Raw genomic sequence first — 20,903 nt, 5'->3', positions numbered from 1 at the left:
TTCATGGCAAAAAAAAGAGATATTTGAACAGTATGCCACTGGTCTCCCTCACTTCCAGAGTAATTCAAACAAATCAAATTCTGAAAGCTTATGTAAGACCGACCAGCACAAAAGAAGTCAATTCTGCCCCAACACATTCGTATTCATCTGTCTTTCTCAATACGAAAGCTCTGAGTCTTTCTTTTGGATGATTGCCTCTGTGTGTGTGACTGTGTGTGTGTGTGCGTGCGTGTGTGTGTGTGTGTACCTGTCTTCCCAGGCAGGGTTCTTATTGACAGTGTCCAGTTGAAGTGAGCAAGATCGGGTGACCTTTCCTTCCAACCTTGTTATCAACGTGAACTCGTTAAGCCCGACTGTTTAATTAGCAGTGGAATGGCAATCAGGGAGGAGTCGGAGACCTCTGTGGTCACAGACACGGATCAATGGTCTTCAGGGAGCCTTTGCACTTTGCAACAGAGGACCTTTACACGTGTGCATGCAGCATGCTCATGCATACAAACACATTTAACACAATTAAAAATTATTTACTTCTTTCAATTCGGCCTAAACTTTTTAGGATTTTGCTGATTTTCTTTTGGATATTTAGAAATTGGTCCAATAAAGATTGAAATATCAGTGCAATCTGGGACCATACTGTATATGAACACTAAAAAAACAACAGCCATATGTGGTACCTAATTGCTGATTCTCAGCCTCCACTCTTCTGTGAGGACTTTCCACAAGATTTGGGAACATGGCTGCAGGAATTTTCTCCCATTCAGTCACAAACAGGCTGGGACGGTCAGCATTATGATATGGCTTGCAGTCGGCGTTCCAGTTTACCTTAAAGGTGTAAAGTCAGGACCCCGTGTAGGCCCAGCCTGCACACTTTTGTGTAGTGTTTGTGTAGTTTTAACTTCAGGTTTTACAAACTTTATGCCACCAATGACCCTGTGTGATCATATCATATCCCTCTTCCCACAAATAACAGAAAGAATCACTATGAGACTAATATCCCTTTTTTATTAAAATCCTTGCACGCTGATAGAACAGCTGCAACCCGGGTTGACGTGCACACATGCTTCAGCACATGAGCATATGCACACACTCGCAAAAGTGTGCGCGCAAACACATGCATGTTTAAAGTCGCACACAGGTACACAAACACGCAGGCAAAGAAGTGCGAGGTGGGAGCCGACAGCCGCTGCACCTGGTGAGATCCAAGTGAAAGTGAGAAGCATAAAAAAAAGCTGAACGCTCAGGTCTGTTGATCTATTTTTACCGCAGAGCAGGGGGCAGAGGGAGAGAGAGCTTCCTGCATTATGCATGGCCCTGTAGAGCAGCAGTGGTTTTTACACTGCACTCTCTCACCGGGCTTCCAGGTGTCTGTGCTGTCTGTCAAACCAGCAGAATATAGGAGAGCCAGGTGCTCTCACACGGTGCTCTGGTTGATCTTTCTCATAGCACAAGACCACCGGCCCATCCAGCTGCTCGCTCTCTCCCAGAACACAAGAGCTCGCCTGTAGTTTCAGTCAAATGTGCCTCTGAAGTGTAAGAGCATTCAGGAGCTGGAGGGGGGAATATGTACTGATACACACACACACACACACACACACACACACACACACACACACACACACACACACACACACACACACACATTATACATTGCCCCAGTCGGAATGGGAAAGCATTTTTTATTCTTGAGCGTCTGTGGTGACATTGAGTGGCAACTCATGAATTGAGTTCACAGCTACTACAGTTTCAGATTTAGCTCAGAGAATATTCCTGTAAGGAAATAAACAGTGTATTATTCATGTATTCTCTGAGAAAATAACATAATTATAGGTTGTAAAAGTTGATTTGTTCATTTTTTGTCTATGAGGCTGCACTCAGACTGCAAACAAAAAAAGATTTTGTCTTAAATTAGATCTCTATCTGCGCTGTTATTTGCAAGTGATCAGATTTGTGCATCCAGGCATCACCGATCTATCTGCATGGGTTGCTGTAGTAACATTGCAGTTGTCATGCAGTGTGTTTACATGATGTCAGAAAAAGTGAAATGTGGCTCAAGGACAGTAGTCCAATTAAACAGCCCAAATGTAGCTTAACAGTGCATGCAAACATACTGAGTAATTATGTAGCCACACTGATGACGCAGCTCTGCAATGCAGAAGCAGGAGAAATGTAGATCTATCATTTTAGTCTTTAAACAATCACCCTATCAAGTTATTTATTTCAGTTCATTTTGGTGCCTGCTCATGAAATGAAGCTTTAGCAAAAGTTCAGCCCAGAAGGCTATACATTTGCATACTTAGGCCTGTAAAGCATTTCTCAAACCATTTGCCATTCTCTCATTGCACACAAGCTCATAAATTGCTACTGTAATTTTTGAGGGGTGTCATATAATACAAAGCAGGTGGACCCAAATGCAGGAGACTGCACACAGCTCAAACAGATCTCTACTCCAGGCAATCTGAACATCACACAACCAAAACAAGGATCAAACAAGAGCTGAACTGAAAACCAGGACTTAAACACAAACTGGTCTGACGAGGTGATGAAGTGCAGCTGGAGAAGTGTGGAGGAGCTCAAGGTGAGGAGAATAAGGAGATGAGGCAGAGGAGCAAGCAGGGAGGTGATTGACTGGTAGAAACTGGGGAGCTGGAGGGACTAACGAGGCTGATGCAAGACAGGTGTGACAGAAAACAGGCGGGAAAAAGACAAAAGCAGGCAGAACTAAGGACAGGGAAACCACAGGGGTAAGTGAGAACAGGTGATAGGACTAGTGAGGGACAGCTGAAACTAATCAGGGTGGGGCAGACAAACACTAAGGTGAGAAAACACACTAAGATAGGAAGTAAAATTAAACATGACACACGATGAGTGAATTGACATAATAAGACAGAAAAAAATGAAACAAGGAAAAACAGAAACCCTGCATTATGACACTTAAGGAGAATAAAACAGAATGAAATAGGAAACATGGCACAACAAACTGCAACACCTAGACATTAAAATCCTCATAATGAGTGCTGGAATGTAACTATTTACTTCAGTACTGTACTTAAGTATGAATTGTGGGGTACTTGTACTGTACTTGAGTTTATTTTTATATTGTTTTTTTTATGTTATTTTTCTTCATGAGTCCTCTGAAATAAAAAAGACAATTTTTTTGTCTTTTTGTTTTTTTTAGAAGTCAACATTAAGCACTCAACAACAAACATATTTTCCCTTTTTCTTCCCCCTGTAGAATTTGGAAAATAACTTTAACAGAATACTGTCATTGGATTTGGTTTGGGAACAGGCTATCTGAGACTTTGTAAAGGGGATTGGGTTGCTGCTGGGCATCACAAAGAGGGAGACTAATGAAAGCTTGATGAGGATGCTTCTCTGAATCCACCAGCATGATTAGGCTTTAATTACCGAGGGCCACCTCGACATATTCCCTATAATTGGAAATACCTAAGCACTTGGCTGCTCATGGCATGAAACCAAAGAATCCATGGTTCACAACCCTTCGTGGGACAAGCCTGGTTCTCATTTCAGATGAACTCCACTGTGTGTGGGCGATGCAACAGGAGATTTCGAGGCGTTTCAGATTGAAGCTTGTCTTTATGCAGATTAGTTGCTAAGTAGTTGTATGTAATCTTAGTAAGAGTTAGTGACAGAGTGCGCTGACAGTCTAAGCAAGGAGATACTGTGAGGGAGGCTTTAAACTTGTAGCTCTGCATCCCGGTATGCTGGCATCTCCACGTTGCCAGATGTGACAATAACATCCCTATATGGCTGCCAAACGCCTACAAGACACCCACAGGCATTGGCAGCTCCCTTGGTGAAATCTTGTGTTGCACAACCACATGAAAAAAAAAGGGGCCTTATGTTCTGCCGGTGAAGTGAATCACTGCCTCGCCTGAAGAATTGGTCTTTCTTTCATTACAGTTGCTTCAATTCATCGCCGTCACACCATTTATATCCCCCTTCAATGGTGAGAGCTACAGCTGAATCATTGTATATAAAACAAAGACAGCATTTCTGAAATGTGCTCAGGTGTTGAAGCGGTGAATAGACAGTTGACGATTCAAGGGCAAGCTGATCAGCCTGCAGCATGCTCAAAAACGAGGCTGTATGTTTGAAAAGTCGAGAAAAAAAAGTCCTGTGGCCGGAATTTTGGTTACCTTTAAATGTTTAATTTTGATTTTTAAAGCTGAATTTCAACTGTAGAAAAAATAATCTCTTTGGACCTTAATTTGTTGCTTTTAATTAAACTTGATTAACTTGAATTTAGCTTTTTGATACACACAGATATCACAACATTCAAGCATTCCCGTGGAAATAAAGAGCTGTCACCCCTGCATGGAATAAATAGCATGTACACATATTAAGGTCAAGCATACAAGCTTGAATGTGAATGCTATACATGCATGTTTAGAATAGCGTAACAAGATAATATCATGGGATGTTTTAATCCTATTGTCCTACAAGCTTTACAGAGATGCTATCACTTGATGCAGATTAATGGAAACAACAGAGGAGGATGGGGTGACTGAACACATGTAACCAAGCATTCAACAGCCGTGTTTATCAACTCAGCTTTTCTATTATTCAGATTATTCTGCTTGGGATCCCCGGTGTAATTAGGCGGATAACAAATCCACCTCCTTCCACAGTGCATCTGTGAATTCGTTCTATCATATTCACCAGCTGTCAAGTGCCATTAGAAAAGAGGAAAATGTGAAATGTGTGCATGTCTTAACTTTCATTTTTCAGTCCTAAGTGTGTGGTCCGACTTGGTTTGGAGATATAGCTTTTCACACCAAATGTGAAGCAATTTTTTCATACAAAGTCATTTCAAAAACGTGATGCAAATATATATGCATGCAAGTTGAAATGTTTTAACTTCAAATCTCAATAATGGAATGAGTGATTTCACTGGAGTTGTGGTGCTAAAAAGTCTACAGATTTACCTCTCTTTTCCAATGTTAATCCAAGGGAAAAAGTCAAAGCCAAATGGCACCTGGAAGCTGCAGTTACATGGTTTGGCCACTCTTCAAATTGACTTCAAAATCCACTGCACTTGCTATAAAAAAAGAAAAAAGATTGCCTTCAGATATAGTCTACATGCATGATGCAGAATTTGTGAATACGCGTGTTAACCTTTATGAATATGTGCTGATGCAAATGTGCTCCTGTCCCTGCTGAAAGACATTAAGACCATTTATTTCTGCTGTGAACTCACATACAACCTCATTTCCATCACACGGAGTGGGAATGACGATCGAAAAGCGCTCATGGGACGCGCGACCTTTATTGAAAAATGACTCCATCGTTCCTAATTTCATAATGTGTCTGTGGGATTGACGCAGTAGGTGTAGTTAGGTAGATAATATGGGGCTGTCTGTAATTACAGATAAAAGAACATTAAGTTCGACAGATACATGTAAGCTTCTTGATGAGGGTGCCCATTTCAATTAGGGAGCATTAAATGAAACAAAAAACCTTATGGGAGTTTCTCACTGCCAGACCCAAGGAGAATTAATACACTGCATAGGGCCATTTACCAGGGAGTAATTACTCCCTAATTAGCCATTAGTTATTCGATTACCCTTTTATCAGCTAGTCATGGTCAAAAGGCAGGAATAGCGGATAAGTCATCACCTTGGTTGGTAACAGAAGTAATTAACATGCCGTAGCTCCCTCGGAGGGAGACAACGAGGGAGTGCATTCAGGCAAAGTGAAGGCATTCTGGCCCGCTTCCTGCGTTTGATCAAAAGAAGCGATAAATCAGAGGCTTTTTTTAATTCATCCAAGGGTGGGTTGCTGCAAATAGCAGAAAAAAGGGAGGGTGTAAATTAATTTTCCTGCCCACTTTTACCCAGTTGATTTAACTCTGAAATATACAGGAAACCTAAACCAGACAGTGGTTTAAAGTTGTCTGGTCAGTGAGAATAAAAGCGGAAAGGGTACGTGAATGTACTCCGGGCGCTCATTGTTAGCAAACTGAATGGCTCTCTGATTGACACTTGATAAGAAATCAGAAAATATTCTGTGAGTAGATGTGCGATTAGGTGCATATTGTTGCCATTGACAGACCAGCCAAGAAACCATGAATACTCCATGCCAAACTGCTTCTACCATTTATTACACATAATTACATTCTTAAATAAAAACGATTCACCGAACAGTTCCTTGCATAGAGATATTACAATACCAATTTAAAAAAGGAATTATGAAACAAACCAGTAACAAAAATAAATCTTTCTCATTTTTCCATAATAAAGAACATTATCGTACCCATACATCATAATATACAAATGATAAATTTGAAACACTTTGTACAGAGAAAGAAAAGGAGAAAGACAACGAAGGAAAAAAGGTGGAGAAGGGGGCAGGGGGGGTGGAGGGGGAGTCGGACAGAGGAGAGGAGTTGAAAGGGATCATATCTGAGAAAATGGAAGAGGGAGGAGGGTGGGGGCGATGAGGGAATGCTGGTAGAAAAAGGGGGTTCGTTTGATTTGAAATTCAGACCTGGTGGAAACAGAGGTGGTGTCACACATAGTAATGTGTGTCCCCCCCCACCCACCCTCTGCCAAGAGCAGGAGCTGCAGTCTGGATCTCTGACTCTCACAAGGTGGCATGAAAATCGGTGAAAAACACACAAGGAGAACGGAGAGAGAGTGTGTGTTTGTGAGTACGTTCAGAGGTGTGTGTGATTCGGGATGTGCATGTATGTTATTGTATGATTGCGTGTTCAGGGAGTGTCTGCATGCATTTGTGTTTGTATGTCTGCAAATGTGTGCGAATCCATGTATGCACGAGTGTGTACACTTGTGCTAAAAAAACAGCTACTGTACAGACTTTGTGATCAGTGTTTCAGGGTGAGAGAGTGTAGTGTACAAGCGGACAGAAAAACATCAGATATGCAAGTGATTTTTCCCCAAAAAATTCAGAGTGCAAATACAAACAGACGAAGAACACACAGGCACAGCAGAATTGACAATCATTCATTAAGATGACACAGAACTGAACCGCATCCGAGACAACATGAAACGACCTTTTTCCAGAAAACACATTCACATTTGAAATCTTTGAGCTTGAGAAAGTCCAATTTCTTTTTCTTTAATTGTCTTGTAATTTGAATATTTCCATGTCTCGGCTCCATAAAGTCTCAATGAACATTAAAAACACATTCAGTGTTTCACTCCTAAATTCTCAGCTTTCTATGATTGGTACAGAACATGAACAACAACAAAAAAACACTCTCGACATTCCCACACATTCATAACCATTCAGTTTAACAGGAGAGTGACCTGTTAAAATACTAAAACACACAAGAAGAGCTGCCATTGGTGATACAATTTTAACCCATTGGTTAAACTGCTATTCCTATCGCCTTACAGAGCAGGAAAACCTTAAACCTGCTTTGACATTCCCATCTTAACTGGATATTTTAACATCTTCTACCAACCAAATCTTGATGTTTCAGTCCGTATCTATGACTTTTATTCATGCTGTGAAAGAATGGTAGCACTGATAGTGTTGGAGCTGCAACCTGGATGGCCGGTGAGAATTTTTGGTCTTCTTGGAAAAAATTCCAGCAGTTAAAACTTGTACCAGTTGGTTCATTAGGGACTACTCATTGTCAAAGGCCCAAAATTCTGAAGCCCTGCTCTATAACAACTGGATCAAAATCCAAATTTCTCCAACAGTCCGTTATCCCCAAAAACACTCGCCATTTGCTCAAAAGTCCCATTTCTCTGAAAATACACACTCCCTGCGGTGTGCAAACCAATTGGTAGACAAAATGTTCAAATTGTGGATTACATTTCTGTCAACCATGGATACGTTACGTTTGTACATTATTTTGTCTTGCTGAAACATTTCTCCACAATGTCGTGGTAAAGGTGTGGTTACGTTTAAGCTCAAAAACCACTTGGTTATGGTTGGGAAAAGATCGTGTTTTGGCTGAAAACATATATGTTTGGTGGTGCTGGAAAAGCAGGGACAGGCAGTGAAATCTCCCAGGTTTGGTGGCTTGAATGCTACTGGGCAATGCCTAAGGGTCGCTTAAAACACCCGCTGAGAAATGCTGTGCTAGTGGGTAAAAACACCCAGGATCTGTGGCCCAAACACCGCTGAGAAATGCTGCGAATGGTTGGTAAAACCAACAGGGATCAGTGCTCTAAGGTCGCTGAAAAACGCCACAAAGGGTTGGTAAAAACACTCTGGATACCTGGCTCAAAGGCTACTGAGAAATGCCATTAAGGGTAAGTAATGACACCTGGAAACAGTGGCTGAAGCGCCATTAAAAAATGCTGTGAGGGGTCGGTAAAAACACTCAGGATCGCCTAGAAGGGTCAATAAACACTCAGGATCAGCGGCTCAAATGCTGTTGGAAAATGCTGTGAAGGGTTGGTAAAAACACTTGGGATTGGTGGCTCAGATGTCACCAAGAAACGCTACAAAGGGTTGGCAAAAACACCTGAGACTGGTGACTCAAATGCCTCCCTTGCCAAACACTCGGGATTGATGGCTCAAACGACACTGGGAAACATAGCTGGAAAACACCTCAAAAGGTCAGTAAAATCAGTTGTGACTGGTGTCTTAAACGCCACTAAGAAATGTTGTGAGGATTTGGTAAAAACACCCAGGTTAAGAGGTTCAAATGCTGCTGGGAAACTGAGAGTAATGGGAAATGCGATTTCAGAGCAATGGGGCATTTTTCGGACTAATGAGGCTTCAAAATATTAGGCCAATGGAACAAAGTCTTGGCACCTTCTATTGTGGTCACTCCCTCCTGCCTTTGCAAGCAAAGGCCCGTCACTTGGATGTTCAGCATAAAAGGGAGCTGGGCTTATTTGCACGTTTAGACAGAGAGTGCAATATTTATGCGAAGCAAGAGCTTCTAATTCCAGGGCCGCAGACAGATCATGTCTAGATATGATTGAGCTGGGCTGCGTTCATACCCTGAAATTGAAATGCGCCTCTGGTATACAGAGTAAAATCAATTTACTGCCTCCCTCGCCAAAAGCAGACTGCTGTGCGCTTCAAAAGTATTAAAAGTCTTGTAAAATAAAGAATAAACACCTTGACATGGTTGTTCCCAATCACGTTCGTAAGAATCCTGACAATCTACTTTCGTCCAAGCTGCCTGTTTGATTTGTGTGCACTTGAGTTGTGTCATCCAAAATTCATTTCTATTTGTGGATTAACGACAAAGATTTTATGCCTGTTGTGTTGAGCAGGAGTCAGATCACCAAGGACAAATGGTAATTCCAGTTTTCTAGGAGTCTATGTATGTGTCTGGTGTGTGGGTTTCACTCCGCTGCAGTTTCATGAGCTGATGGGGCAGTTATCATTTGCTGACTGAGCAGATATGTTCCTCCACTAACCCATTTCAGCCACCCACTGGAACTCTGCACTCGTGACCTCCCCGCCGGTCCAGTACGACCACTAAAATGTCAAAAGCTACCAGCCGTGACTAGCTAGTTATTTCTAATGCGAAAAAGAGAGACTACAAACACAAATGGTGTTCTGGTATGATCTTACCAAGTGTTTTCATGGGCCCAGCAACATGTACAGACTTACAACAGATACATTCACATTGATTTGCTCTAAAGAGAGCCACCCAATTGATTGAATTCGTCTTCCTACGAGTCCTTCCGTGTCCAGCAATCTGCATTCAGACATACGTACGGTCAGGAAGTCAGCAGGAATGTTCTCGGATATGCATAGGGCCCGATTAGGAGAGCTGTTGAATGCTGCTTTTCTCTGAAATGGAGTCTGAGAGCTGCTAAATTGGAAGAGTTCTGCAAGGGTGGTGTGAACAGGACAAAAACTCTCCTGAACCCAGTGACTTATCGGGTGCCAATCACTCTCAAAGGCCAAAGAGATCATTTCAGGCATCCACAGTAGACACTTTGTTTTTGGCTGCATCAATTTCCAATGTGTTCTTCAAAATGGTCTTTTTAATTGTCTGCTTTGAACAAATAGGAGAATCTTTTCTTAAAAACAATATAGCCTTTATCATACATAGTGATCTTGTTTGCGTTCGGTGTGCTATCGCAGTCAGCTAGCTGCTTCGACTTGTGCATGTGGCTGTACGCACTTTGACGTGAAAGCCAGCGTTTGGTGAGTCCCAAATTGTCTCCCAGTTCAAGATGGTGGGCATTTTTTTTTTCTTTTTTACAAAAAAAGTTCGAGTCCATTGTGCAACAGTTCCTGACAACTCGCAAGAGCTGAGATCCTGGAGAGGGAAAGCACTCTGAGGAGCATCTCTAGAGACGCTCGGTTTCAGATGACATTCTCGGAGATGAACAGTCTTTCCCAGAGTAGATTAGTTAGCCTCATCCAGTGGTAACGCTCAATGGATGGTGTTCATAAAGCAAGCCAGTCCTCTGGATGACCTCAATCAGTCTTCACAGCACATCAGTGCAACACACTCCCATCCTCAAGTCTTGGAGAAATCCAATCTAATGCTCCGTTCAAACAAGTGCTCCGATGCCATCGAACCAGAAGGATTTATAAATGGGTCCAGTTGGCAGAAGTGACAGAGGTCAGATGAAAACTTGACAAATTATTATCTGTCCTATATATAAGATAATAAACCCTTTGGCGATTTGTAAAGGCTGTGGCAGGTTTGAGGGGGAGAAAGCCAGCTTTCTTGCTTGCTAACCCTGTGAGATGATGCCGTTTAGCTACTAACTGTTCTCAGCTCGAGGTACGTTCTAACAAGAGGAAATCTTGAATATACAAAAACAGCAGTTCTGCTGTTGGCACGCTGAAATGACTGTACAACTGGTCCAGTTTGGCGTCGGCGAGCCCACTGGTGCACGGCTTCATGAACAGAGCTGACATTTCGGGAGCGTTCCACTGAGGGACGATGGCAAAGACTGCAAGGACGACTACAACAAAGAGCTGCCAACTACAGGCACGTGGTCCACCATTCATCGCGTGACATCCCCTCTGAGACACATACGGAGGGTGGGATGGAGCGTCTGTATCATCCATGCGACAACACCGGGAGACATTTGTGAGGTGACGACGTGTCACTGTGGAATCATGGACCAACTGGTTGAACACAGATTGACAGAGCCACTTCGGATCCGTCTGCCTGTCTGTGTTTCAGTCTGTAGTCAGCGTCCCTGTGTGGTGCCTCTCTCTCCAGTCCAGAATGGCAAATCTGGTGTTTTTTGAGTCCATCTCGTCTAACATCCATGGTGTTATTTCTCTGCAGATGATTCTCCTTCTCCTTCTCCCACTCCGCCTCCATCCCCTTCCCCTCTCCTCCACTCCCGCTGACCTCTCTCAGATCCCTCAGATGTGCCTCTTCATGTGTAGCGCCAAGTGATCCGACCGAGAGAAACACCTGCAACCAAAGAGAGGGAAACAGAGAACAGCTTGTTAGCTTGTTACCAATGCAGGGGGAAGAAGTTTGTTTTGTCGATTGAGCTAAATGTTGCTGTTAGCTAGTGAGCGCTGAGCCACTAATGCACACGCAATTAGTATATGTGTAACTAATTCATAATCAGCATTTTCAGCAGCACTCCTAATGACTTCAGCTGCGCCATGAATAACTAGAGAGCCCGCAGATGGATCTGTTGAAACAGTGTGGAGGGGGGGAGGGAGAAAAAAAGCAGCACGCAAAACATGTGCTGTAAAACGTTAGCTAAATTAGATGAATCGAAGCCTCTCATCTGAAATCAGGCTTGCAGGATTGCGAGAGCTTTGCTGCGCGGTGAAAACTGCTCTGGAAGTGCAATGGCCTAATTTCTTTTCTGCAAGGGTTTTTAAAAATGTTTGATTATTTCAACCTGATTGCCACAAATTGACATAATGTCTGCTTTCAGCTGGCGTTTTGTTTATTCCATGCATGCTTACATGAAAAAAAAGCAACAACCACTGTAGGAGACCTAGTTTTTCATTGCTGATACCAGACTCACAATATTTTCATGTTGCAAGCTTGCTGAACTAATACTACAGCTCCCTTCCCCAGAGGAGTGCTGTTCATAAGGCAAGAAGTGTTGCTTTCTTTTAGGTAATTGGGAGCTGTATGTTCTGGTGATTAGTGTGTTTAGAAATATTTGAGATGGAGACTTGTTTTAGAGTTGACTAAAGTGGTTCTGTTTAATGATGTTTGAGAAAAAAAAGAAGTAAGACACAACAAAATTGCTCCCAAGTTAGTGCATTTCTAAATGCTCTGAATTTTCTGATAAACTGAAAGTAAGTGCAGAACCTCTCATTGTAAAGTCCGATTGTTAAAGAGTAACTTTGGTAGTTTTCAACTTGGACTCTATTTTCCCATGTTTTATTTTGAATTCACCAGCTAGATGTAAAAATACATTGGTTCTATACATGTTAAAAATATTGTTTATTTAAATGGAATCTGATGGATTTGGCAATGGTGTTTGCAGGGCTGTTTCTGGTTAAACAAAACTGATCAAACAAACAAAAATTACTCTGTCACACAATTGACTGTATCTGTAGGGATCCTTTCCATAATCTTTTAAGATACATAATCACCTGTGCCTGTCAGTGGCAAAAACAAGCACTTCTTGTGGACGTATATCGACAGTCCACAAATTAGAGATCTCAACAGGCCGAAAAAATAACAGCATGGAACCAAACCACCCAGTGTAAGTTGAAGCCCGAACCCAGACTGCCCGAGATCATGACATAAAATACTGAGCCTGAGCCCCTCCCTAAAAGCGCAAGTTGTCTTCTAATACCGGGGACACACTGGCTGTGTGGCAGTGCAAGCCACATGTGTCTGCAGTGGAGCCATGACCAGCTCAGTGGATCACTGACAGAGAGGCTAACTTCTCCGGCTGTGATGAGGGACAGAGAGCTCGCACGAGCTCGACTGCTCCGTCTCCTTCTTTCCCTGCCTGCAGGGGGAGGAGGAGAGAGGGCGGTGCTGTCTGGTGCTGAAACGGGAAATATCAATCAAGCGTTAATTAATGAATAATATCTGAAATAAATGTTGGATTTACGTTAAAAAAAATAACAATTAAATGAATAATGCAAAGAGTGCTCACTTTTTAATATATTTTTAAAAGTATTTATTTAAAAAAATTAATTGATTTAGTAATTAAATACATTTCTCCATAGCCTGAGCCCTCCCTGACCCAGCCAATCACAATTTCAGCCTGAACCCAGTCAGACCTGTCGGGATTTTTGGGCCCCCTCTGGCTCAGATTGGGATTGAGAACTCAGGCACAAATGTTGCTAGTGGTTGCATTGCACCGCGTTTCACGGCTTCTGGTGAAACCAAATACCAAAGTTGCCCCTTGAGGCCAAAATAAAGAAAAACACTGCAGGTCAAACAACAGGCAGAATAAGTCCTAAATTTACATTTTTTCAAATGGACATCTGTTTGTACTCCTTACAAGCAATTTGGCAATCATAAAAGTAACATTGAAAATGTGTAAAAGCACTCCTTAATCTACCCTGGTGAACTATAAAACATTTAAACATCAAGCCCCACTGCGGGAGTCAGACTCCCTTTCACAGCTCTGCAACTGTTGATTCTTTTTTGGACACCAGTTTCAGATTGGCTCTTTCCACTGAGACAGAGGCAACTGTCTAAGATGTCTAGATGAATCAGTGTTTGGCCAAGAGGGGGAGTTACACTGTGATGAGCCACCAGTCATCTGTCTTACTGTCACACCTGCACGTATATCTGTGTGTGTGTCACTGTTCCCTGCAGTACACGTGTGCGTGCACGCTGACAGACACATGTGAGAATAATGAACGGCTCAGGAGACATGCAGGGGTGTTTATGTGTGTGTGCGCTATTGAGAGAGTGTGTGTGCTCGGCGAGACAGATGGTAAAGTATGAGTCACGACTCGGGGGCACGACACCAGCTGGCACACCGTGGGTCTGTCTCCTCCTCCCCTCATCCCCCCATCCTCAATCTTCCACCCCGTCTTCTCTGTCTCCCCTGTTTCCCCTCTTTCTTCATCTCAGCAGGGTGTATGTGTGTGTGTGTGTGTGTGTGTGTGTCAGGCTGGAGGGGTTGGGCGCCTTGTGACACATGACAGAGGTGGGCCCGAATTAGGGATGTGCCTGCAGGGGGGGTCTGGTGGTGGTGGTGGAGGGGGAGGTGGGAAATCAGGGATGAGAAGGGGGAGATACTGTATTTACAGTCTGTCCAGCTGAGACCTGATTAAGTTGACACCGCCTGGCCCTCTGCTCCCTCACACACATGCACAGATGACCGAGACACACACTCTTTCACACACATTAAGGCAAAGTACCCCAGGTGAAGAGTGAGTTCCCATTGTGGTTTTATAATGACGCTATACATGATTCAAGAGGTCATATATCAATAATGTGCTGTATTGTATCTGTCAAAGAAGCTGCACATCCATGGACACATGCAGTAGATTTTTCGTGAATTTTCAGCTGGCAAAAACTGCATACTCTCTATGTGGCAAAAAATACAAATGAAATCAAATAAAAAATAAATAAAAAATAAAACACAATAATTATTTTCATGGAGATTTTGTTAGATGAAAAACCTTCCAAAAAGCCTCTTTTTATCATGAGGTGTTTGATTCAGGGGCACTGATGAATTAATGAACTTGCAAAATGTCTAGAGTATCAATGATATGACCACAAATAGACACACAATGACTCCAAAGAGAGAAAGAAATGACCAAAACAGAAACCAAATGTCTCCCAAGAGACACAAAATGATTGCAAAGAGACACCAAAATGACAAAAAAAGACAACAAATAGAGAGAAAACAACCAAAAAAAGACACAAAATGGCTAAAAAGAGACACAAAACAACAACAATTAAAACAAACCAACAACAAAAAAAGAGGCAAAACCACCACAAAGACCGTATGATTTGCTCCTATGTGGGGAAGGTGGTGGGGTCTTTTGCATGTCTGTGCCCAGGGGCCCACTGTAAACTAATACACATGTTTAGGAGGCGTGTTTGCCAAATTAGGTGTCTATAGAGTATTTACACCCAAATATAAAGAAAGAGTTTTCACACAGATACTATGGTTTCTTGAGAATATGATCACTATGTGTTTTTTGTGAAGAACAAGTACTCAATATCGATTTTGCAGTGTAATTTCAGAATGACCCTTTTCACCCAAATTTTTACCCCTGGTCCCTTGCCTCTTGGCTCCTGTAGACAATATTGCTCCGAGATCCCAGAGGTGTCAGCGGGGGCCGGATCACAGACAGAGGGCGTAATTAAAACAGGAGTAAAGATTTTTGTGTCTGAGACGAGCTGATCTTTTTCATAACAGCCCCTGAATGTTTGATGATTTTGCCAACGCAGCCGGGCAAATTAACATTTTGCTGTGGTTCATAATTAAACAGGAGCCAAGGCGACTAATTAAGACGTAAGAGTCGCTGGGGCGAATTACATCGGCTCAACTCTTCAAAGTGACAAAGCCATGCACCTCTACACCTCTGTTAGAGATTAGGAGGATATTTTCTCTTTTGGAAGACGGTAAACAAGAAGTGGACGAGTTAGAGATCAATTTCTTAATCATCTCATCTCCTGCGTGATTATATTTTTAAGAATGACTTTCAAATGGTTTGTTTGTGTGTGGCAAACTGCTCTGCTGGTCAGTTTGCTCTGCTCAAGGTCACAGGGATCAGACCAGGAATCATCCGGTTTACAGGATATTCTCTCAAATCACTGGGCCAACCTGAGGCTTTATTTACAGTAACACACAAACCTGTATTTTGGGTCATGGTGGCTTTGGCAATTCCCCAAATACATTTCCTTCTAAAATGTGCAACACATCAAAACTGTTGCCTCAAACTGAAATGGAGGGTTCAGTTTCCCTGGGACAGAGATGTAAAATGACTGTAGAAGCCATTAGCACCATCACACATCACTGGTTTTGAATATTAATTTGGACCTAAAGGGGCAGTTCATCCCCAGGTCAAAGATACATATTTTCCCTCTCACCTCTACTGCTTTTTATCAGTCTTGATCAAATCATCAAAAAAATAAATAAATTTGAAAACCTCAACAGCAATGTCTCTTTCCAGAAATCATGACCCGGTTATCCTAGATAATCCACAGACCTTGTTGTGAGCAGTTTCATGTTCTACTGAACTACATCTGCCAAATATTATTGTGTAGACGGAGGCGTGCATCTACTGCTAGTTCACCTCACGCCACTGAGCTAACTAACGTTACAGCTCAGCTGAGGAGGCCAATAATGTTTACATCTTATAAGCATGAGCCTCTTGTCCACAAGTTGATGCAATCTTGCAGGTTGAAGGTGTAGATCATTTGAAAGGAAATAGCGGCTACATTTTTCTGCTCACAGCACACTGTTCTCTCACACCCACCAAACAGAACAGGTTGACTTCAACTGACTTTCTAAAAAAAACAACAACTATATAATAAACTATATGACTGACCCCAAAACAACAAATATATATCTATTTTAACAGTTGCCGTTTTTAACATTATAAAAAGGTTGCAGATCCACTCCGAAACTACCTGGTTAGGTTTACTCACATTTATACTGCCACCAAAGGGTGCCGCCTAAAGGAATATTTAGGTTATAATAAGCTGCTTGCACAGTCAACCTGTGTGGCTGATGTTTTCAGTGAGAGTGGCAGTGCAACATTGTCTGGGAAATATAGTAACCCAGTCAGGATTTTTTTTTTTTAATTTTAGTACCACAAGCCAAATGTCATCTAGTCTCATTATATTGGAGAGAAGACAGACATCTCTAACACTCTGCAACTCACAACCAAAAAAACGAAACCTTGACTAATAAACAGCACTACAAGTAAGAGGGCAAATATGTAGTTTGACTTGGTGGTGAATCGTCCCTTTAAGTTCAAATTAATATTCTATACCAGTGATGTGTGATCGTGCTAATGGCTTCTACAGTCATTTTACACCTCTGTCCCAGCGTGAAAGCAGCCTCCAAATCAAGGCCATGTAACACCATGTGAGGAGATGCACTATTAATATGCTGCACAGGCCCTAATGTCGTTATAGAGCAGAATAAGCACCCTTTGGATCCCCACTGAAAGACTGAGCAGGTTGGTTTGTGCGTGTGTTGCAGCGGAGCCCACATTAGTAATCCTGCCAGCACACTTTTAAACTGGGTCAGTACCAAACGCATTTGGGTGTGTTACCAGCATCTTGTAGCACTCCTTTACTAAACCAAACTGTGTACAAAACACAATGGGAAAACATGGCCCGCTGTGCGAGTGGAAGTACTTCAAATAACCCTTGGAAAATGGAAGAAAAACATACAAGGGGGAGGCAGAAGGAGGGAGAGGTGTGTTTTGACAGACCTGTCACAGTGGTTGCACTTAAAAGGCTTGGCGCCGGTGTGTTTGCGGTAGTGCCTCGTCAGCTCGTCGCTCCGGGCGAATCGCCACTCACAGCCCTCCCACGAGCACTTGTACGGCTTCTCACCTGGGGAATAGGAAAAAAAAGCACCTGTTTCATTGCTCGTCCACCAATCACACATTTATTTGTCTTCTGTAGAATCCTGAATCCAAATACTGGATGCCTTTAAGGTGATGTTTTTGCAGATTTGAGATTGAAGTGCTGAGATTCTATTTAAACCTTTGAAACGTGGATCGACATCACTTTTCTTGTGCTGCTTTCGAGTCCCTTTCACAGGTATATAATCCTTTGAACTATGAGCAAATTGTCTTTTAAAAAGATGGGGAAAAAGGTAATGAGCAACTTGGTAATAAAGGTTCCACAAATTTTAATAAATTAGTAGATTAAAAAAGTATTTATAAAAAAGCTAGGGGAAAACTCTCTACATAAATATAATAATTACATATTTTCAACTATGTTACAAGATAATTAACATTTTTAAATCACCTTTTCCAGGTAATTTCTGTATTTTTTAAAAAAAAAAAACTTTTTTCTGTTTTACTTAATTTTATTTCATTAATGAATCAATCTTTATTTTGAACATGTAAAAAAAATAATAAAACAAAACAAAACAGACAAATGAAGCAAACCAGCCTTACAACTAAGTGCAATGAACAAAAACAAAAAGACACAAAAGAAGGTAGATACACAACCTATACATCAGTCTCAATAAACACATAAATACTCTCTAAAGATGCCTCTAAAACTTCAATTCTACATGTTTGAAGTAAGTGTGCAAGAAGTACACACTTATTTAGTCCTACCATCTTTTTATTTTATTTTTACCAATTCTGACTAATTTGGGGCTAATTTCTATTGTTGCTCATTGCCTTCTTCACATTTTTTTTGGAAAGAAATCAAGCCAATTTGCTCAGTTTGAAAGGATTTAGATTATATTTTAGGTGATAAAGATTCACTTTTTGGGGGAGTTGGAAAGAGAGCAGGCTTAACACAGAGATGGAGAAGCTCCCACTGGTCTCCAATGTTGCTGAACACGCAGAAGAGGAGTAGACGGTAGAGAGAAGTGGAGCGAGAGAAGAAGTGGAGAGGGAGGGGTGGAGGGCGAAGGGGGGATTAGAGGCAAGGTGGATGAGAGAGTGAGAAGAGGAGGTGAGATGAGACCAGGAGAGGGAAAAGTAGAGTAGGAGAGAAGTGCTGCAGAAGTGGATTAAGGCAGAAGAGGCTGCAGATATGCCGGCGGGGGAGGAGGGGAAGGAGGGGAGAGGGGGGTTAGCGATAATTAGGCCAGTCACACGGCATAATGGCAAGGAACCCGCAATCTGCCAGCTGCGTCCAGCTCCGAAAGATGTCACCTGCATCAGTCACATCCCATCTGGAGCGGTGGCTCGCGGTTGGACACACTGACACACTGACCAGCTCTGCCTGAGCGGCTCCAGCACAAAAACGGGCTTAATTTGTTGAATTATCAAAAGGGACAAAAATCAATGGATCAACTGCTCAGTGAAGAAGATTGAGAAGGGTGCTAAAGACGGCATTAGCTTGGTGCTATTATCTGTACCAGCTGTTGTAGAAATTCACTGATTGTTCACGGGGCAGAAGGTGAAAAATCAATAATGTTTACTGTATATAAGTGGTCCAATTAAAGCTACATTTTTGTTTTGAACGCTGCTAAAATGAACTGCAAGCCCATGACAAAGTTATCCTAAAATCCAAACATGTGACCGCTCAAACACACACTCAGCAAGCAGCCATGTCACAGAGCGGCCCATTAACAGGAATCATGCACGGTTTGATGGTGAGAAACAGAGGTGCATGAGGTTACAGCCGTGATGAGGTGATAAATGAACAAGTGAGAAAAGACTGACCTCCAGTCGGCAGTCATGAAATGGCAAAAACACTAATGAATACAAACTGATAATCAATTCTGATTCACTAAATATACAAAACTCTCTTATATGGGGGGTCCTTGTCCTTATTGCACAAGGACATAAACATAAATGTAATAATAATAAATGTTTTATCAGTGTTTTGAGTTTTTTTTTTTTTTTAAATGACTGTATGCATCTAACAAGATGCAGCCATCCCTGAACTTCAACAGCAAATGCAGCAGGAAAACTAGTGCGTCATACATAGATGTTTAAGTCCACTAACCAAACATGAGATTTTGACGAGATTTTAGGACTGAGACCATATTGTTTTAGAAGAGTATTAACAAAATGTATCTCAGTTGGACTTTTGATCACAGTTCACAACACACGGCCTCTTGTCTATTTATGGTCAGCTTTGTGCGCTGTCTATTCGCCAATAGTTTGCAGGGCTGGTGCAGAGATGCATGCCCAAAAGAAAAGCCTACATTTCTGGTTGGAAGGAGAAAAATAGCTGTTTTTTTTAAGAGTATTTAAGGTATTTTGAGTATGTGCAAACATTGTAACACTATCCTTTTAAGAAAAGTAATTGAAGGAATTAAAGAGGCAGGCTGTGTTTGCACAGTCCAACAAGTCTGCCACTGGTGGAAAACTAATACCAACCCTAATCCCTAACCCTAACCCTATTTTGATGTGAAAAACGACATGATAGGACACATTAATCAGACAATGCATGGCTGAATGTAAATGGGAATGTAAGTAGAATATTCATTTTTATTAGCCTTGTAAACAGCTTGTAGGAATATTGTCTTTAAGGGCAAAAAACATAATATTTTGTGCATTTAGAAGTAGTCACTGTTCAATGAACAATTTTCTGCTCATTGAAAGGTGCAGATATAAGTGCTTTTGGTTTAGAGACCCAGAAATTAGCCTTATCCCTGCTATCAATCCTTGCCTGTCCCTGTTGTGGACATGTATCCCTCCATACTGCCTCACTTCCCAGAAACACCCAGAGCAGCAGGTCTGGGCCATCCTGCTCTGGCCAATGAAATTCCCGGGAGGCAGGGATGCCTGAATGTGTTGCCTAGCAATGGAGGCGAGGGGGCGGGGTGTATGCATGTGTGTTTGCGTGTGTGCGTGTGTGTAAGAAGGGAGGGCGCGCTGAAACATGAGGAGGCAGTAGTCAGTGCAGCTGGCTGGATCTGGCAACGGCACGCCGCCATGCCACCGGCCAATTACCGCGCACGCTGGCAGAGCACGGAGGCAGTTGCCTAGCGACGATAACCATGGAGCTGTACAGGGCAAGGGGGGGAGGGATGTGGTGGTGGTGGTGGTAGTGGTGGTGCAGGAGGAGGAGAGACGGGGGGGCACTAAGAGACCAGAGCCTGCAGCAGTACATAACCACTCAGCTACCGACTCCTCCAACGATACGCTGCCCCCCGTTGCCTAGCAACTGAGCCCACCCCCTCCCTCAAGATGCCCTCATACAAACAGGCAAGTAGAGCAGGTGCACGCTTCTCAAACACACATTCACAAACTGGACGGGGAAGGTTACTTTTTAAACACAATGTTGCATACAGTCGGACTGATTGGCAGTTTAAAATGGCAATCAGTAACCTAATCCACTGGATTAGCCCCAACCCGGCAACATAATCTGATTATGCTCTGTTACTTTTGGATTACTTTGCCCGTAAAACATATAA

General features: G+C 42.3%; 1 protein-coding gene across 1 annotated transcript in view; it reads right to left on the bottom strand.

Annotated features, from left to right (window-relative positions):
* Positions 1–7,857: 7,857 nt before the first annotated feature.
* Positions 7,858–20,903, bottom strand: part of LOC121963037 (Krueppel-like factor 7) — a 48,499-nt gene continuing 35,453 nt past the window's right edge. Inside the window, exons 3-4 of the mRNA XM_042513406.1 lie at positions 17,278–17,401; positions 7,858–11,347 (exon numbers count right to left, since the gene is read on the bottom strand). Of these exons, the coding sequence (XP_042369340.1) occupies positions 11,296–11,347; positions 17,278–17,401 (176 nt within the window). The 3' untranslated portion in view covers positions 7,858–11,295. The remainder of the gene's footprint in view (positions 11,348–17,277; positions 17,402–20,903) is intronic.

This window comes from Plectropomus leopardus, chromosome 24 (assembly GCF_008729295.1).
Source record: "Plectropomus leopardus isolate mb chromosome 24, YSFRI_Pleo_2.0, whole genome shotgun sequence".
Lineage (NCBI taxonomy): Eukaryota > Metazoa > Chordata > Actinopteri > Perciformes > Serranidae > Plectropomus > Plectropomus leopardus.
This window is presented reverse-complemented; position numbering and strand designations above follow the sequence as displayed.